This window comes from Vidua chalybeata, chromosome 7, assembly GCF_026979565.1.
Source record: "Vidua chalybeata isolate OUT-0048 chromosome 7, bVidCha1 merged haplotype, whole genome shotgun sequence".
Taxonomy (NCBI): Eukaryota; Metazoa; Chordata; class Aves; order Passeriformes; family Viduidae; genus Vidua; species Vidua chalybeata.
In genome coordinates this window covers 8,602,529-8,620,403 of record NC_071536.1, presented here as the reverse complement: position 1 = coordinate 8,620,403, position 17,875 = coordinate 8,602,529, and the positions used below count along the sequence as shown (strand labels likewise).

At 40.2% G+C, this 17,875-nt stretch overlaps 1 protein-coding gene across 26 annotated transcripts in view; it reads right to left on the bottom strand.

Moving 5' to 3' along the window:
* Nucleotides 1-17,875, bottom strand: part of MFSD6 (major facilitator superfamily domain containing 6) — a 51,409-nt gene that overhangs the window by 6,977 nt on the left and 26,557 nt on the right. For 23 of the 26 annotated variants that reach the window (XR_008431924.1, XM_053948276.1, XM_053948257.1 and 20 more), the window contains 5 exons: nucleotides 15,706-17,302; nucleotides 10,594-10,691; nucleotides 4,846-5,007; nucleotides 4,184-4,282; nucleotides 2,123-2,403 (listed from right to left, as the gene is read on the bottom strand). Coding sequence is in view for 25 of the 26 variants with exons in the window: in XM_053948276.1 (XP_053804251.1) it covers nucleotides 2,123-2,403; nucleotides 4,184-4,282; nucleotides 4,846-5,007; nucleotides 10,594-10,691; nucleotides 15,706-17,249 (2,184 nt within the window). In the remaining variant the exon portion in view is untranslated. Of the gene's footprint in view, nucleotides 1-16; nucleotides 69-808; nucleotides 930-2,122; nucleotides 2,404-4,183; nucleotides 4,283-4,845; nucleotides 5,008-10,593; nucleotides 10,692-15,705; nucleotides 17,303-17,875 lie in introns of those variants that run through there. The other 3 variants (XM_053948277.1, XM_053948278.1, XM_053948279.1) reach the window with 3 other exon arrangements.

The window sequence follows — 17,875 nt, the reverse complement described above, 5'->3', positions numbered from 1 at the left end:
GCAGATAGCAGCTTACCTTCCATCTCTTTTCCTAACTGCACTTTCCCAAGAAGCGTGCAAAAAACAAACTTGTGTTTCAAGGGGAAAAAACAATTAAGTGGACTTCAAAGTGTTTAGACAAGATAATTCTTTTGACTAAGCAGGTTTCTTAAATATAGTTTTTCTCAGGTGATCCCACCCTCCCCAAGAAACTGCTTGGACCTTCTGACTGGCAGAATTTTTGCTGTACTGACATACAAATCAAACAAGCCTTATCAGGGAACATAAGAGCACCTTTAAACACCAGTTACATTCCCAGGGCTGAAACAGCAAACCTCCACACTAACACATTTCATTAGAAGGTGATGCACTGCCTATGATTATTTGTTTTGCACTGAAGCATAGAGAATAAGGCTACTGTGTCCCTTTGTTTGAAGGACTGTGAGCAAGCAGAAGCAAAACTGATCCAAAATCTTAATGAAATAAGAAGGAATCATTTTTGTCACTAATTCTCTGTGCACTGACCCTCCTTCCAAATGATCTATTTTAATTTTAAGGAAGCTATTTAACAAATTCAGTAAGAGAGCTTGGCAGACTTTTCCTAGTTTCAGTGTTTTAGTATCATCAGCCTAAAATAAATGACTGAGCACAAAACCTGAAATATTTTGAAGCAAGTTTGTCCTCTTGGAGCACTGAAACAGGGATGAGAAATTTTGGAGAATACACAATGAAGAAAATGATACCATTTTCTTGGTGCAATGAATTTTGGCACATTAACAACAAGTACTTTTTTATCAGCACTGTATTTTTTACAGGAATAAAAGCATAGTGAAGAGAACATGTGCCATAGAGAACAGGCACAAAAGCCTTTCTGGCACTTCACAGTGCTCAGAGAAGCAGCTGGGTTGTCTCCAGCAGTGTTGGACAAGTCACTCTCAGACACCACGCACCTGCAAAACATTATTTTCTTGCCATGATCATTGCCTGAGTTCTGGGTAACTTCTTTACTCTGATTTATAAGAGGGCAGCTTACACTAACCAAGACCCTGAGGACATTTGCAATGAGAAACTAAGCAGTTTGTTTGGACACATTACTTTGATCTCAGAGACCTTGTGATATCTTCAGCTCACGTTCTTTGACTCTGGAAAGGTCAAAACCAAACAAAAACCCCAGCCAACCTAAAGCATGCCTCTAACACATTTCCAAGAATAAAGTCATGTAAGAAAGGCAGGAGGTCGTTGACCAGGTGAAATTCCTACACCCAGCTCTGCTGATTCACACTCACATCCCAAATTACCCATTTCTAAAGACAGCACTTGTGGAAAAAGCATTTCTGTGTTTACGCCTACTGGGTGCAAGAAGGAACCTCACCCACTCTGAACTTCAGACAGGTAAACACAGGGCTGAGACTGACCATGCTGTTCCAAACCCTGAGAGCACCTCCCTACTTGGCTTAGCAGTGTGCTCCAGCTCCAGTTGGAAAGGCATGACCAGAGCATTACAAGGTCCAAGCCCATCCAAACACTGAGGCAGCTATTACAAGCTGCTCTGTGAGGAGACTGAACAGAAGGGTAATGGTGCACAGTAAGCACCAGCCACCAGATATTTTAAGTCCCAGGATGGCTCTTATCTGGTGTAACTCTAGGTAAAAAAGAGATTAACTTCATTTGAAAAGAAGGTTCTGTATCCAATCAGCAGCTGTCTGGCACACAGCAGCCATATACATGTCTGACAGCATCATCTAAGGAAGCAAAACTAAATAAAAATAATTTTAGTCTGTTAAGCAGCTGTTCAATTATCACCTTGTAAATTTTGCAAAATGCATAACCTGCACATTCCAACTATTATGAAAAGAAATGTAAACTTAAACGGAATCCAAATATATCCAAGTCTGCAAAACAGAGTCTCTTTCTATGTCTCCTCCTACCATCTTCAGGAAGATACTACTTGCAAAGTTATTCCTGCTACATTATACATAGAAAACAACTCTATTTCATGCAGTATTTCAACTATTGTGTCACAAGTCCAGTTTTACTACAAGCTGAGAGAAAATACCTACCAGGTACTAACAGATTTACAGAGCTATCAAGTTTTCAGGGCTGCTAAAATTACGTAAGAACTTCCTGAACATTAGAAGATTACCTGTAAAGGCTGATTCTCAGGAGCTGGGTTGGTTTTGGATAGTTTAACCATCTCTTTTATCTGGTACACAGCATAAGCTAAGGTGACCCACGGAGAAGAACTGATACCCCAGGCAGGCTTGTTCACATCCTCTTGCTCTTCTTGGTGTTTAGTTTTCTTTGGAGGGAGTCTGGGCTCAGTCCGAGGCATGATATCTTCTGACTGCTGTTGCACAAGGTCAATAGTTGCTATGGGAACAGGACTGGAAGGCACTGGAATCCTTTCCGCCAGCATTGTCTTTTCTGAAGTTTAAAACAAAATCATCACTGGCATAGCCAACAAGCGTAAAAAAGAACAACCCTGAAGCAGACAATGAGCATGAAGTGTTTCTTGCTTTCACACTGTGGTTATCACTGCCCTGAAAGCAGAACACTGGCACAAGCCACCTGGAGCCAGACACAGCACAGTCTGGTTAGGGAAATGTGGCTGCTGCCTGATGAGCACAGCTGCTGTGCCACTGCACGGGGCTGAGGAGCATGAAAAACTCCAGTTGTTCCCAGGAGTTATGCAGTTAGTGAGACAAGAATCGAGGATGGTGACACACTCGAAGACACAAAGTATCTGTCAAAGAGTTTCAGGTAAAGGAAGAAATCCTCCCAAGAGACCTTTACATCTCAAGTCTTCCAATAAACTGTGATAGTTTTTGTAACTATCTTGAAATGTCATCCATAAAATGACTGCCATGACCCAACCCAATGTGCCTTACAATCTTAAAGAGCCAGAGTATTCATAAAAAAATAATTAAATAGATTTTTAGTAACTGGGGAATATTTTCAGTAATAGCTATGTGCTCTCTGTGAAAAACACATTCTGTAAACTTTGAAAAAAATATTTTTTCCACAGAAAATATTTTACAGATTTAAAAGATTTTTTTCCAAAATTATAAAATTACATTTGGTTTAAAACTCCTAGATAGTACTGGATATTTTAAGGAAGGGCTGGATGTTCTCAAGGAGTGAATAAACCAAGAGACTAATCCTGCAGACACTGGACCACATGCTTCATTTTACTCATCCAACTGGTCTGCTTGAAAGCAGCTTAATTACTGTCATGCTTTAAATTAACATACACACTGTTAAATGGGTAGTGTGTATTAAATGAAAACCAAAGACAGAAACAAAGAGAATAAGGTCACTATAAACAAACTGGCCTTTTGTAGATTCATGTGTAATTAACTGAATGCTGATGGGAAACTGAAGCAGCAATAGCCTTTTCACCTTTCTATTTTTTGCAATTATCATTTGAACACAGGTGAAGAAAATACTAGCAAAATACATATTTAAACACTTCAGTACAGGTAGCTTGATAACTAGTTAATTTAATATTCCAGCTAAAGAAAACTAACTTTCATTTCATACTCAAAGCTCATACGGGAAAGTATTTGGGTAAAAAGCAGCTCAAAAATTCATGACTTTTCACACTTAGCCAGAGTTTTACTGTCTTTGTAAGAAATATATTGACGGTAAACTCCTAACTTTGCTCCAAGAATTTAGTTTGCGGTTAGCCTTTATATTGATAAAGATATAGATTACAAAGTTCAAGTTCCCCCAGAGGGGAGATATCTCAGGTTTAAAAAAAAAAAAAAAAAACCAAACTATAGAGTGTTGTGTCCTCTGAAGCCACCTCTACGATTTCTAGCAGGTGGCTTTGACTGGCAGAATATGAGAGCACAAAGTGGGACTGAGGTGACCTTAAAGAATTGATGCAACTGAAATGACTCACTACAGCTGTGAAGACTAACCTAAGGGATTCTCAGAACTAAGGGGGCACACAGGCAGCAAAATATATCATGTTTTCCTTCTATGGACACTCAAGAACTCAATGCTGCCCTTCTTGCAGCAGCATAGCACTTCAATTTCTGCACTCCTCAGGACAAAAACTTCCCACTTAAAAACAAACTGTTTTGTCAAAATCCAAGTTAAGACACCAAACATACAAAAGTAAAGCTGCAGGAGCAGCTACAGAGAGAACTTTTTTCCACTACTTCTAATTGTATAGTGTCCCTGTGACATGAACATTTACCTTCTTCTTCATCAGGAACCAACATCCACTGGATCAGTGCAAACAGAAGCAGAATCACTAAACAAGCCATCCCTATTCCTCTGAATGTGGCAGCAGGACCTGTAATGAGATTTTTTTTTTCCTGAATTTAGAAACTACTTACTTAATAAAATAAAATGAATCAGCATTATGTACTTCTTGGCTATATATTGCCCATGTAGACTCTTATTAGATTGTTTCATTACATTTTCCTCCCCCATCACTTCTTCAACAGGCTTTGTAAAGGATTTTTAAGCAAGTAATTAGATTCTCATTTGTTCATCAAGGGTCTTTATAATACCAACCTATTCTCTCACAAAGGATTCATTCATCTAACAGATGAGGCTAGGTATTCGACACAATAATGAAAATATCTGGGTGTAACATATTGAATCGATCTGGAACACTGACAGAACAAAGCCATGAGCAATTTGGTCTGAATGCAGTGCTGACCTTGCTTTGACCAGGGGCCTGGACTGGAGATCTCAGGGCCCTCCCCAGCCTGAGAAGTTCTATGATCCTGTATACAAAATGTACAACTCTTTAATGTATAACAATACCTGCAGCATAAATAAGTTTAAAGCTGACAGTTCGGTAAAATCAGAATAAATAAAATTAAAATTTTCAATATTACTTTTCCTTACCGAAGTAATTGACCAAAACCCCTCCAACCATGGCTCCGCATCCTCTGCCCAGCCCCAAGTGGAGGCCTTGCAGTATTCCCTGTGCCGACGTTCTGAGCTCCGGAGGCACGGCCGCGCTGAGGTACGAGATGCAGGCTGCCCAGATAGCTGCATGTGTGACACCTGCAGAGACCAGACATCGTCAGGAGCACCAGGGCACAGCGTGCCAACACATCTGAGCAACTGCACTCACCAGCTGGAGCATATGGAGAGAAAAACAACAAAAACCCTCCAGTGACAATGTCTGGGAAGTACAAATCAGCTTTTGGTAATGTGAAACTGGCAACCAAGCCACAGAGAGACAGGACAACTCCTTCTGCAGAGCCTGTCAAAAGCTCTTTCTCCCTCTAAGACAACCTCACTTCTCTTCTGAAGACACTGTCCCTAGGGAGACAAGTCTCTCTGCCAGATTCCTTGTGCCTTCATAGTGACCCAGAGCCTTTGGAATACAGTCCCAATTTCACAAGCTGCAGGCAATTAAAGCATTGATGCCTCTCAGCAGTCTCCTTACCACCACAGTGAAGGCAGCACAAAGGTCATAAAATCCCAACAGTATCAGAGATATCCATGCCATTCCAGAGGCAAGAATTAATCCCCTCCTGCCCTTCTCACTCCCTGCAAAAACCCAGCACCTCCCACCAAACTCTTTCTGAACTCAACACCAACACACTCTGCACTTAGCATGGAATGGTCCAGATCAGAACAGCACACAAGCTCCTCAGGCTAGGCCAAAGACATCACTTTCCACAGCTGCTGTTGAGAGGCAGAGTCAGTGTGCCTCCCTCCTGCTGTGCCTGCATCCTGTGTGGGTGCTGCTGCCGCTTCACCTGCTCCTGCAGCAGCTGTGCTCACTGCCATCAACCCCATCAGCCGTCCTCATTGCCATCAGCTGCCCTGCGGCAGCCCCAGTGCTCATTGCCACCAACCAGAGCCCAATGACAGCCCCAGTGCTCAGTGCCACCAACCAGAGCCCAATGACAGCCCCAGTGCTCAGTGCCACCAACCACGGCCCAATGACAGCCCCAGTGCCACCAACCACGGCCCAATGACAGCCCCAGTGCTCAGTGCCACCAACCACAGCCCCAGTGCTCAGTACCACCGACCACAGCCCCAGTGCTCATTGCCACCAACCATGGCCCCATGGCAGCCCCAGCCCCCAGCAGAGACTGTGCAAGTGTCTATCCAGCACATGCCCAGCAGATTGGGGGTGGGAACACTTTTTCCTCCTGCAGGAGAGCTAAGAGACAGCCAGCACATGACCCTCAGTGTGAGAGGCTGGCTGCAGGTGGAGCCCTCGCCTTGAAGCATCTGCTGGGGCCCTGTGTGGAGTGGGGAAGAACAGGAGAGGAAAAGGCAGGGTTGTGGAGAAGTTAGAAAAACAAAACAGTTTTGTAGTTCATCACACATTAAATAAGCCTGAACTACTTTGCCACCCTCAGATTGAGTGGGAATTTTTTTTTCCTTATTTCAGAGGTATTAAAAATAGTCATCACAGTTTACCAATGCCTAAGCTCTATTGCCTCAGTTTTAAACAAATATTGGCACAACTGATGATTCAGTCAACATGTTTCTGTCCTCTACACTTGACTTAGTAACAAACATTTGGACAATCAATAATGACTTAGGCATTTAAGCTGAAGACTCCTAAGAGCAAGAAAATACATTTTCTTAATATATGGAATAATGTGGATTTTGCTTAGGTAAAATGAGAAATAGCACTATATGAAATTGATATAGTGCAGGTATACAGATGTTAGATGTCCACCAGGCTGTCCAGGTCAAATTTACTCAAAATCAAACCCAAAACTCCTCAAGCTTTGGCTATTACACACATATATATGTATGTATCTCTCCCTCAAGGTTTTGGTATTAGTACATCACTGTATTGAAAAACAAAAAGCTTACATTAAAATGAGTCTGCATTACCTCACCATTTATAGTTAAAGGCTTTAAAACTCACAGATTTTCTATGCAAAAAGCTTAAGAGTTTTAAAACTCACTGAGTCTCTACTTTCTTTAATGCAGATCCATGGACCCATTGTAAATAGCAACCAAGAGCTGGCCCAAACCCAAAGCAGAGCTAATTTAAAATAGGTAAAGTGGTTTTGGTTTAGAAAGTACATCAATTAACATAAAACATACAGTCTTAGTGGCTGTTAGAAGCCACTAAGAATTAAGTCAATTCTTAAAGCCAGGCAAATAAAAAACACATCAGAAATTATTTGAACTGAGTTTGAACACAAAAGGCCATAACTTAACCAACAGGTTCTTGGATGCTTTCATCTTTAGCAGTGAAAGCCCCACTAGAACACAGTGTTCTCAGTTTCTCTGAAAACAAATCCATACCTTTAAATCACCTCACTACACTTGCCTTTAAAGGCACAGCCTTTTTATTTTAGTATGTGTACATTATTAATGTGTTTTTTATTGTAATTATTTATACAACAGTAACTATTGGAAACAGTTTTTTCCACAACTTACATAAGAAGTCTGGCCTGGATTACTGTTACTGCTAACCACAATTCTTTTTAAAAGAAGTTGCTCACTATATATATTGTGACATTATTTGCTAAAACCACTAACCACCATTTCATCATCTGCACAACAGTTCTAACAAGTGCAGCAATCCTGGAGTGATGCTTGTAATTTTAGTGAATTTTGGGTAATTTATATGTAAACCGTGAGCTGAAGATTTGGGGATCCAAATTTATTTCAAGAGAAATATGTATTATAATTATTGTCAGCCAAAGACCAAACTCTTTGCTCTCTAGACGTAACTGTGTTGCTGGAACATCAGTAGGAGACACTTAAGAATAGTACTTGTTTTGGAGTTTGCTGAGTAACTGCCAAGTGAAAACAGCTCATTTTCAGGTTAACAAGATAGTTTTGTAATTTAGAAAAAAATTCCAATGCAAATTGGTGAGCTAGCATAGCTGTTATCAGAGAACCTGGACCAGTGCCCTGGAACAATAAATTGCAGCTAACTAGCATAGCAAAACTTTATCTGCTAAGTGCCAAATGAACAGGATTGCTTATGTGCAATAAATATAGCTCTATATGCTTTACAAGGATGTCTTGAAATCTTCAGTTATTACAGACTCAGACTTAGCTCTTCTTTTCATACATTGCCTGTGCAAGTCAATACAGCATAGTGGTTGAAAACTTTGGATTGAGAAGTGAGTTTAAATCTCCTCATTTACTCCTTTGAGACTGCAATGCAATGAGAACTGTCCTCATCCCATCTACAAACAGCAGCTGGAACACAGCATGGTTCTTATTACAATCAATTGATGCAGTCTGCAGAGTCATCTTCCAGAAAGGTCTCCATGCCCTTCAGCAAGAGCACATGGGGATAATCCTGCTTGTATTGCAGAAACATATTCAACAGAAAAAGAAATTTTTTACAGAAGTTAATGAAAAGTTTTGTTAGCCTTAAAACCCCTCGAGCTGATGGATGTGACAACTTCCTGGAATAAAGTTCTGCACAATTAGAGCAAGGACTTCACCAAGGGGTTTCAAAGACTTGTCAACTTGATGCCCCACATGGTGCCCACATATGGTACACAATCTACTCCTTTTTTTGGTTTTCAATACTTCTAATCCTTACATAGAGAAAACAGCTACAACTCTTGATTCCCTGTCAACAAGCTCACTTAAAAATAAGAGTTTCCACCTCACCAAATTTCATAAAGGTATCACTTCTTACTGCCACTGACAATAAGTGGTTATGTAGGAGACAAAGCAGAGCCCAAAGAAACAGGACTTGGAACTGCTGCAGAAAAAAGCAACAACTCTAGAAAAGATGAAAACTGGTAAGAGCAGGAAGGGAATGAATAAAGGAGGCGGGGGGAAGTCAGCAGTACTTCTAAAAAGATAACCTTGATCCCCCATTTGGCAACACTGAATGAGATGACTGGAATCCTACAAATGCAGAGGCAGTGGTTAGACACACACAGGGCACCCATGGACATCAGGGACCACCAAATGACATCTGATGCAGGCTGAAAAGAGCACACGGAACACAGAGACCTGGGAGCTGTGTGGGGGAGCTGTGCGTGGGTTTGGTTTGGGTTTAGCTCTCTCATTTGCTGACTAGAAATAACTGCAAATAGCCAGATTAACCAAGGAGCCCATGATTCAGCAGTGGCTAAATATGGTAACATCTGGCAGATACATTTATGACAAAGTATTATTTTGAAGGTCCTTAATTTTTTCTTCAAATCTCAATTACTCCGGATTTGTGTACTGTATACTCTTCCTGTATGTAAAGCCAAATCTACGTAGTGTGCAATTCATATTGAAATTTCAGCAGAATAAAAACCACATTCAAAGTACAAGAAACTTCTTTTTCAGCCATGACTTATAGGATACTTCCAGGCACAAAGTTATGGCTGTGTAGGTGAAACCACAAGGGTTTTTTTCCTATATTTTGATATGGGATAGCTTTAAAATAGGATTACCTAAAAGGCAACATCCGAAGCATTGTAGTCATCATTTTTTTCCCTAGATGTTTGAGCAAGTGAGAATAACACATACTCATTCTTCAGGTTCTTTCTAACATGTTCCTATTTTAACACTTGGTATGAACAATAAAGCATCAATTCAACAGTTGTCATTTGGGGGATTTTTTAATAACAAAATTCAGAAGGTTGCTGTTGTGACAATTAAAATATGATAAACTGGTTTTGTTAGCTCGGAACGTTAAGGAGCCAGAACACAAATGGATCTCTCTGTGTGTATGTAGAGATCCACACAGTGCTCTCTAATGGCATTTCGTAACTCAAAGTCTTCCTTACAAAGACTTCTTTAAGTATAGTAGAAAAAGTTAATTTAAATTCAAGTTATGCTAGACATAGCAATTTCTAAGTATAATCTGTGGAAAAAATTCTAAATATTATATAAAACAAAAAAAAAAGATGTCTTTAAAGAGATGGTCAAAAATTGTATTCTTCAAATATTGAAGAAATATAAAGTAAAACAATTCCACTTTTTCATGGTTTTGAGAAGTGGTACCCACCACAAAGTAACAAAAAAAAGGTCATAAAATGTAAGCTAGAACAATGTATTCTTTAACACTGCAATGAAGTTCTTACAGACTTCTACAACAGGATTTGAAAGCAGGACTCAAGTTACTTGTCAATAGACCACACCTTTGTCATTGTAAATAAGTTTGTGAAAGGCCATGTCTCTTAAAGAATTTCTCTTAGCATTGAGAAAGCTATTGAGAGAACTTCTGCTCTAGCTATTGAAACAAAAATTCTATAATCTAAGAGTACTGATGGAACTGAAAAACTGAAATATTTTAACAGAGACAGAATGACCCAGGCTATGTTTGGAGCTTTTTGGAGCATCCTTTCAAGGACCGCAACCTCTGGCACTTAATGAAGTTCACATTTATCACCAAACAGGATTTGCAGTAGGTGTGTACCCTTGTAAGCTCATGCTTCTGTCTCTTTGTTTATTTAAAGGGTGTGTTGGTCTCACACAGTTCTGTTTGAATAAACAGAGAACTGTGCACAAGCAAATGCACACCCACCCTTTTGACGTCAAATATTTCCCAGGATAAACACTAATGCTTTATGTGTTTTATGCATTGTCTGGGGTATTTGTGGTAAAAAAAATAGAGAAATACCAGATTTTTTACTTAATCATAGCTCACTTGAAAACAAGCTAAATGGAAGCACCTGATCCTGTACTGGAAGGTCTTACCTTGAAGCACTTCCATCGGAAGAACAGTCCAGGCATTTTCCAGATACGAGATGTAGATGTATCGTGCTGTGTTACAGGCAAGGCCAATATAAAGCACTCTAAAGGAAATAAAGAAAGGAGAAGTCAGGATAGTCTGCACTTTCCCTTTCTGGTATGTTGTAATACAGATTACTGATTTAGAAGTTATTTGCATGCATATCGTTTGCCAGTCTAAAGCATTTGCTCAACACAAAATATATCCTTCAAGTCCTACACCCAAACATAAGCTCTCCTCTTGCCTATTCAACACAATCAAAATCCTAATAGAAAAAAAAAATAAATCAAAGAGACAGCAAACCAACTGAGCTTTTAATTGAGCTCTGTAGTTCTATGCCACACTCTAAACAGGATTGTTCAGAGAGAGAACTTCTGAGTGCATTCAACATCCTTTCCAAACAACCTGCTTTTCTAATCATCCAGAGATTCATTCTGCCATTTCAATGAAAGCCTGGAGCAGGTTTGAATTAAAGGAATTAATTTTAACCCAATTAATATAAGTTTATAGTTCCAGTATCTGCAAACTGCTCAGAACTACTCTAAAACACATCCCACAGAAGCAATATGGTTTATAACAATATGCCTCAGGATAAAACTTAGCCATCCTGTTGAAAAGCAGCAGATGCTGCATCTCAGAATTTAGAGAAGAAAAAAAAAATCTCTTACAACAGCTTTTAAACAATGAAATACAAAGACTATTTGTGAAGTGCATTTCCCATTGCACATTTAACCTGATGACTCTTCCCTTCCATTTTTTTAGATTTAGCACAGCTTCCCTCTGGGGTGCTCATTCATCCAGCTATCTTCCTCTTATTTTTAGACAGATCTTGGGAAACAAAGGCTTAATTGAAAACATGTTTACAGCTTGAGAAAGGGTGCTATTGCAACCTTTAAAGATTTTTTTCAGGGACAAGGATAATTTATTGTCCAAATAGGGCTTGTTGTTTGAACCCCGTTTGGCATAAGTGAAATAAATGTAATTGATAATTAAGGTGAAGCACCGACCTTGTGAAAGGGCTCTTTATTCTTTGTGCTGTTTTTTTTAGCTAGTTTTTCTACAAATGCACACCAAGAATTAATTAAATGGTACGGAGCCACTGAAAAATCTAGAGTGAGACGTCATCACAAAACCACAGCATCTTGTCAACATTTGAGGTCTCCAAATACACATGCTGACAGTGAAAAATCCAGTACCAGAGTTTTTATCATGTCAGTGATATCAAAAAAGGCCTGAGCATTTCACAACAACATGAATTTACTTTCAACAAGTAGGGCAAGCTGGCAGGAAGTTGCCCCCCTCAGTCATAGATCAAATCAAGCTGTGCTGCTTCCAGATACATGTAAGGTCCATGAATAGCTGGTTTAAGCCGCCTTCAGGCAACACAAGCCCAAGCATTCAAGGAAGAAAACATGGGAAGCCATGAAAAAGTTCACTGTTATACAATAATGAGATCAAACTTGTTCTTTGTGTTCTGAATCTTAAATTTCATCTCATCCTTTAATTAATGACTTCTGTTCCAAACAAATAACTTGGTTCTTTTCATAGCCACAACTTAATGTAGTTCTTACGTACAACCGCATTTCAGAAATGTATTAGGACACATCAGCCTCAAAAGGTAACCAAACTCACAAGGTCTACACAAGGTCTGTCTTCTTCATTCCCCTACTAGAAAAGCCCAGGCTGATGCATATGCTCAGGAACACAAAGGAATGGCCTCACCATGTACCTCTGTTTTCCCTCAGCAGCAGTACAGATGCACCTCTTTGTTTAGGATGAGTTGTTGCCACCTTAATTTCACTTTTGTCTAGTAAAAACTTTGTCTGTTCACAAAAAACTGTCTTCCTCTCTCAGCTGTTCCCTAGCACAGGCAGACTAGAGATGTGACCTCCTGCTGCTTCAGAGCTCTTCCATCATCACTAACCACTCACCCACCTGTGTTTTTCCAACATGTTACATTTGCACAAAGATTTGGATTTGGAGTTTAAGAGCAGCAATTTAGTCAGGTTCTACCTCTTAATTTGTTAGAATATATGTACAGAGTTTTAGGTAAATTACAGTTTATGACGATTTCTATAAATATGGTTTTGGAGGGGTACGTCACACAAAAACTTCTGTGTATTTACAGAGTCTTTTCAAAAATGCATTTATAATAATCACTTAGGCTCCTTATCAGACCTCAATGGAAAATGTAAACAGATGTTCCTTATGAACCCTATATGCAGCACCCACAGAGACACCATACTCAATTCACAGGTTAAACATTTAAAGCACTGAATCTATATTTGTGACAAGGAGTCTAAGCTGTTTACAGCCATGACTACCAGTCTCTGCTTCCCATAAAAACTCTCATGCTGGAACTGTGGTCAGACAAACACATTCTAGCTCAACCTCAAGCAGGAAGTTATTTTCAGAGCTTCATCATCTTCTTAAGTGACTAGCAGTTTTGAGTGCTTCTACACCAGGTGGGGTCTAATTATTTCATAACCAGTTTTGTACACTTTTTTTGTCATAGTATCATATGATGGTTTGGATTGGAAGGGACCTTGAAGATCATCCAGTTCTAACCCCTCTGCCATAGGCAGGGACATCATTAATTAGGCCAAGTTGTTCAAAGCCCCATCCAGCCTGTCCTTGAACACTTCCAGGGATGTGGCAGCCACAGCTTCTCTGGGCAACCTGTGCCAGGGCCTCACCACCCTCACAGGGAAGAGTTTCTTCCTAATATCCTCTCAAAGAAACACTAGAAGCACACATGCACTGCATAAGTGTATGAATAGTAGAGCTAATGAAGTTATAAACTGGGCATTTTAATCAGCAGGTATTTAATATGGTCATGCATAAAACACTTGGACAATAATTTGAACATTAGTTTTAAAAAATTGTGAAAACCTAAGAGGTTTCAAACTGTTGGAAGGATTTTATATGCCACCACATACAATGGCAGAAACAAAGATTTTTAAAACTTGAAAAGGGAAACTGAGCTTCTGTCTGATAAGGTGTAAAGCCCGTTTTCTTGCAGTTCTACAAAGGACATTCAATAACATTTTTTCCTGCTACTGTGACAATGCATGCAATTCTGGTACTCATGCCTGTCTTCAAATACTCAGCACAGAAAGAAAAATTGAATGGTAAGTATTCAAATACTGCAGAAAGAATGTCTACATCTAGAAGTCCAACAACCCGGAAGAAAGGAAATTTGATCTATTAAAAAATAGATAAAATATCAACACCAAATGCTTCTGGCTAAGGATATGGAATTGGAGGCTATTGGAATTTTATTCCTAATAGGAAAATAATTTTCTGCACTAGAAGGCAGCAGACAACACATATACATAACTATCAAAGAAGATGAGCTATGAACTCCTATCCTTTTTTCTTTGGGGAAGAAAAAAAAAAAAGCTTGCTTCCTCTCAAACACACAAAGTTCAGAAAGTACAAGGCAACCAGGAGGAGTCATCTCAAACTGTTATGACTAAACACAAGTAAGCATTAGATAACACTAAAATATGACTAATGTGCATTTCCCAGGTGTAGGTATGCATAATGCTGTTTCATAGCAAACAGGGACTAGTGTTTAAACAATTTAATCTTGGTTCAATCTTGGCTTCACAGGCTTAGCAGTGCCAAAAAAAAAAAAAGGGGGGAGGGAGAGCTAATCCCATATATCATCCTTCTTTTCAGTAACCAATGCTCCCATCCCTTCTATTTCATCTTATTCACAATCCTACCACTCTTTTGGTTTTCATTCTTTAGCTGAAGTCTAAGTCTGAATTTTGTACTATAATATACAATGAAAGAGCATACCCAAGCTATCTTTAGCTATGAAGACTGTGATCTGTTCTCACCACTCCTCCATCACCATATCCTTCCTCCAGGCTTTGCATGCAAGGTGTCATTTTCTCTTACTAATTATTGTCAAATTCAGAGATTAAGACTGATTCTAAGTAAAGAGGTCCTCCTCAGTTTCAAGTAAGAAAGAACTCCATCTTTTAAGTAATCTCTCAAATTATTGCGCTAAACATCTCAATCATTTTTAGTAGAGGGCAAATGAATAAAAATATTTATCCCAATAAAAGCAAAACAAAGAGCAAAACCTTAGAACAGAATACACAAAAAGAACAGTGCAAACAGCTTAAAAATACTCAAATCTCAATGACTGTATGATTATAAACTGGGCATTTGGAAAGGATATGATGCTAACAACACACAGGTCTGAACTTAGATGCACAGAATATCTGAGTAAATACAAAAAAACCACCTTTGCAGCTTCATTAACTCAGGTTTTTCCCCATCTTTCCTCCCCTGTGCTTTTTTTTAAGAGTAGTAGAGGGATTTAGAATATGTGGCTATTAAGTCAATTTAGTGAATTGACTGGAAACCAATGTTCACTAATATGCTGGAAGCAGTCGCTTTCACTTACACAAGGCAAAAACAACAGGACAAGCCCTGCAGCCATCTCACTTCATAGCTGACACACGCTGCTGCAACTCAAGGAGGAGAGCAAGCCCTGAACTAGTAAGTGACACTGCCAGGCTGCAACCCCATTCTGCCAACACCCAGAGTCTGATTACGAGGCCATGGTACACAGGAGGTGCTCACCTCGTTTCCTCAGCTCAGCTTCTCCCCTCTCAGCCTGCAGCTGACACCTTTCCAGGCTACCGTGGGGGCCACCAACTGCCCTGCAAGGGGAACTAGGCTACAGCAGGAGGTTTGCAGAATGCTGCTACTCACAGGAAAAAAACTGAAAAACTAATGGTATTTGTATGTCAAAACAGACAACCCTTGAATGGGTGGCAACCTGTAAAGATCTCTAACCGAGTGATGAATCAGGGAACAAGGGTATCTTCTGGAACCATCTGCAAAAGGTTATGGTGCCAGGCATAAAGCACATACTAACATGCAGAGCAAGCATTTCAGAGCATTTTCAACTTTTAAAATAACAGAAAAATCCATCATGTGAGCCACATAACTGAACAGGAATTAAAAATTAGCTTGAGTTTCACTTTGTAGCACAAGGGCTGAGCCTGAGAGTCACCATTTTTTGTACAGCTCTTTAATGATTGCTGCTATCTTACCTGATGTGACCAACCAATTCAATGAGTTTGTGGCTGAAGAAGTAGGCAGTCAACTCAGACACGTGACTGAGCACAGAACAAACTCCAAAGAGAGTGGTGGTGCCATTCAGGTCTTCCAAGTGCCAGTACAGAAAGGTGAACACAAAGCCATATCCAAACCCCATGAACCAGGCCACAAAGAGCACGGAGCCATATTGGATACTGCACAGCAGTTTAATTAGGTCCCAAAAACTGAAAGACTGTGACTGACTCATACTGGTAGGAGTGTTATCTGAAGATTCATTGGAGGCATTTCTGTCCACCTGTGAGATCTCTACCTCTTTTCTCTTATTTTCATCTTGCTTGAAGTGCGCGTAATGAAATCGAAACTGGGTGGCCACAATTAACGCCATTGTCATGAGGACACCAAAAACAATGAAAACGATCCTGTAGTTCTTGTACTCTGGAGCCTTACATCCTTGACCTTCAATGGCAACTTCTGTGTGAGTATAGTCAATGCCAATTCCCACTGAGAGCATGGCCAGCCCCCAGCCCAGAGACCCCCACATACGCTGCAATCCGTAGCGGTCCCTGTGTTTGCCGAGGTACTGCAGAGTTATGGTGTCCACAATGGTAACAGACGAAGCACTGAAAAATTCTCCTATTATGACAACCAGCAGAATGAGTAGAAAGATGGCCTCTACTTCTTGCTGATCATAAACGAGCACAGCTTGGTCAGAAGGCATTGGCTTTGTGCTGATGGAAGCTGGGGTGGTGCTCAGCGTTGTGTTCCCTAGTGAGGCTGGGCTAGTGGTGGTGCTTTGCAAAATCAAACGGGTACTGTTTTCCAAGGTAAAATCCTCATCATTGCTCTGTGTAAGTACCAGGAATGTTATTTCGGGATTAGGTGTCCCTGTTGTTTCCAAAGTGACTGGACTGGAAGTGACCAGGTCTCTCCTCCCACGAACTTTCGGGGATGCAGCACTCACTGTGGTTAGTGGAGAAGACATCGAGGTGTTTTGCAGAATTGTTGTTAAAAGGCTGCTTGCGTTGGTGGGATGCGTAGGGGGAAGGCCCTTTGGTACACATCTTAAGGTGGCTGGTCTCACAAATCCAATGCCCAGGTTGAACAAAACCCAGCATAAAAGCGAAAACAGGAGGACAATCTTGCCTTTCTTGAAGCGATCTGCCACCACTCCCCAGAAGGGAGCACTGCAAAACTCAATAAAGTACCTGATGCCCACCAGAAGTCCGCTCTGGCTGGGTGTCATACCCAGCTGCTTGTAGTACACGGGCAGCAAGGGGTAGAGAGAGCCATACGCAGAATAGAAGAAAAAATAAAAGACCTTTGAGATCAGAAGATCGTTGTTTATTTTGACACAGTGCTTTTCTAACCAATCCAGCTCTTCATCTGGGGCAGTGGTTGTCTCTGTCGAAGGGGATTCATTATTGGGGGGCAAGTCTTGATCCTTGGAAATGCCATTGAAAGGATCAGCAAGCACATACTTTCTCTTCTGTTCTTCTTCATCATCGGTTAGAATGGCCACCTTATCATCAGCTGCCATGGTTTACCATAAGAATCCAATATCTGGTGGACTCTCAAGGAACTAGGGCTACCCTGTGAACAAATAAAACATAAGGTGGTTAAGGTACCACAGGGGAGCAGACCTGCAATGCCAGCCATCAAGGACAAAGACCGCTTCTTTCTTGTAAGTAACATTCCTGAGCAATAAATGCAGTATTCAGGGTGGGGAAGGCCGTTTGTCTAGACTAGTGGTACATGGTAGCATCAATAAAAATGTGTTTTATGACCAATTCTGTGAAGTTCTCCCAACATCAGCTTTTATATTGTGCAATAAAACATCTTTCATGTTTAGAAGAGAAAATAACATATATTCAGAGCTACTGTGGCAATTAAGAGCTAGATTTTGTAAGTCTCTTCTTTCAAGTTGGCTTTTCTCCCCCAAGGCTAACTGCTTTATTTTCAGTATTCCTTCCTATGCCAAAGGATAGTCATGATTTTGTAATTAAGCAATACACACATATATCTGGGTTATTTTGATCATCAAAACAAATTATTATCCAAAGCCTCATGATAGCCTTCAAAAGGCTCATCAGTCTCCTCTCGAAATACATTTTTCTAAGCACTCCACAACTACAGGAGAAATTGATGGGAGGCTTGAGCTTCTAC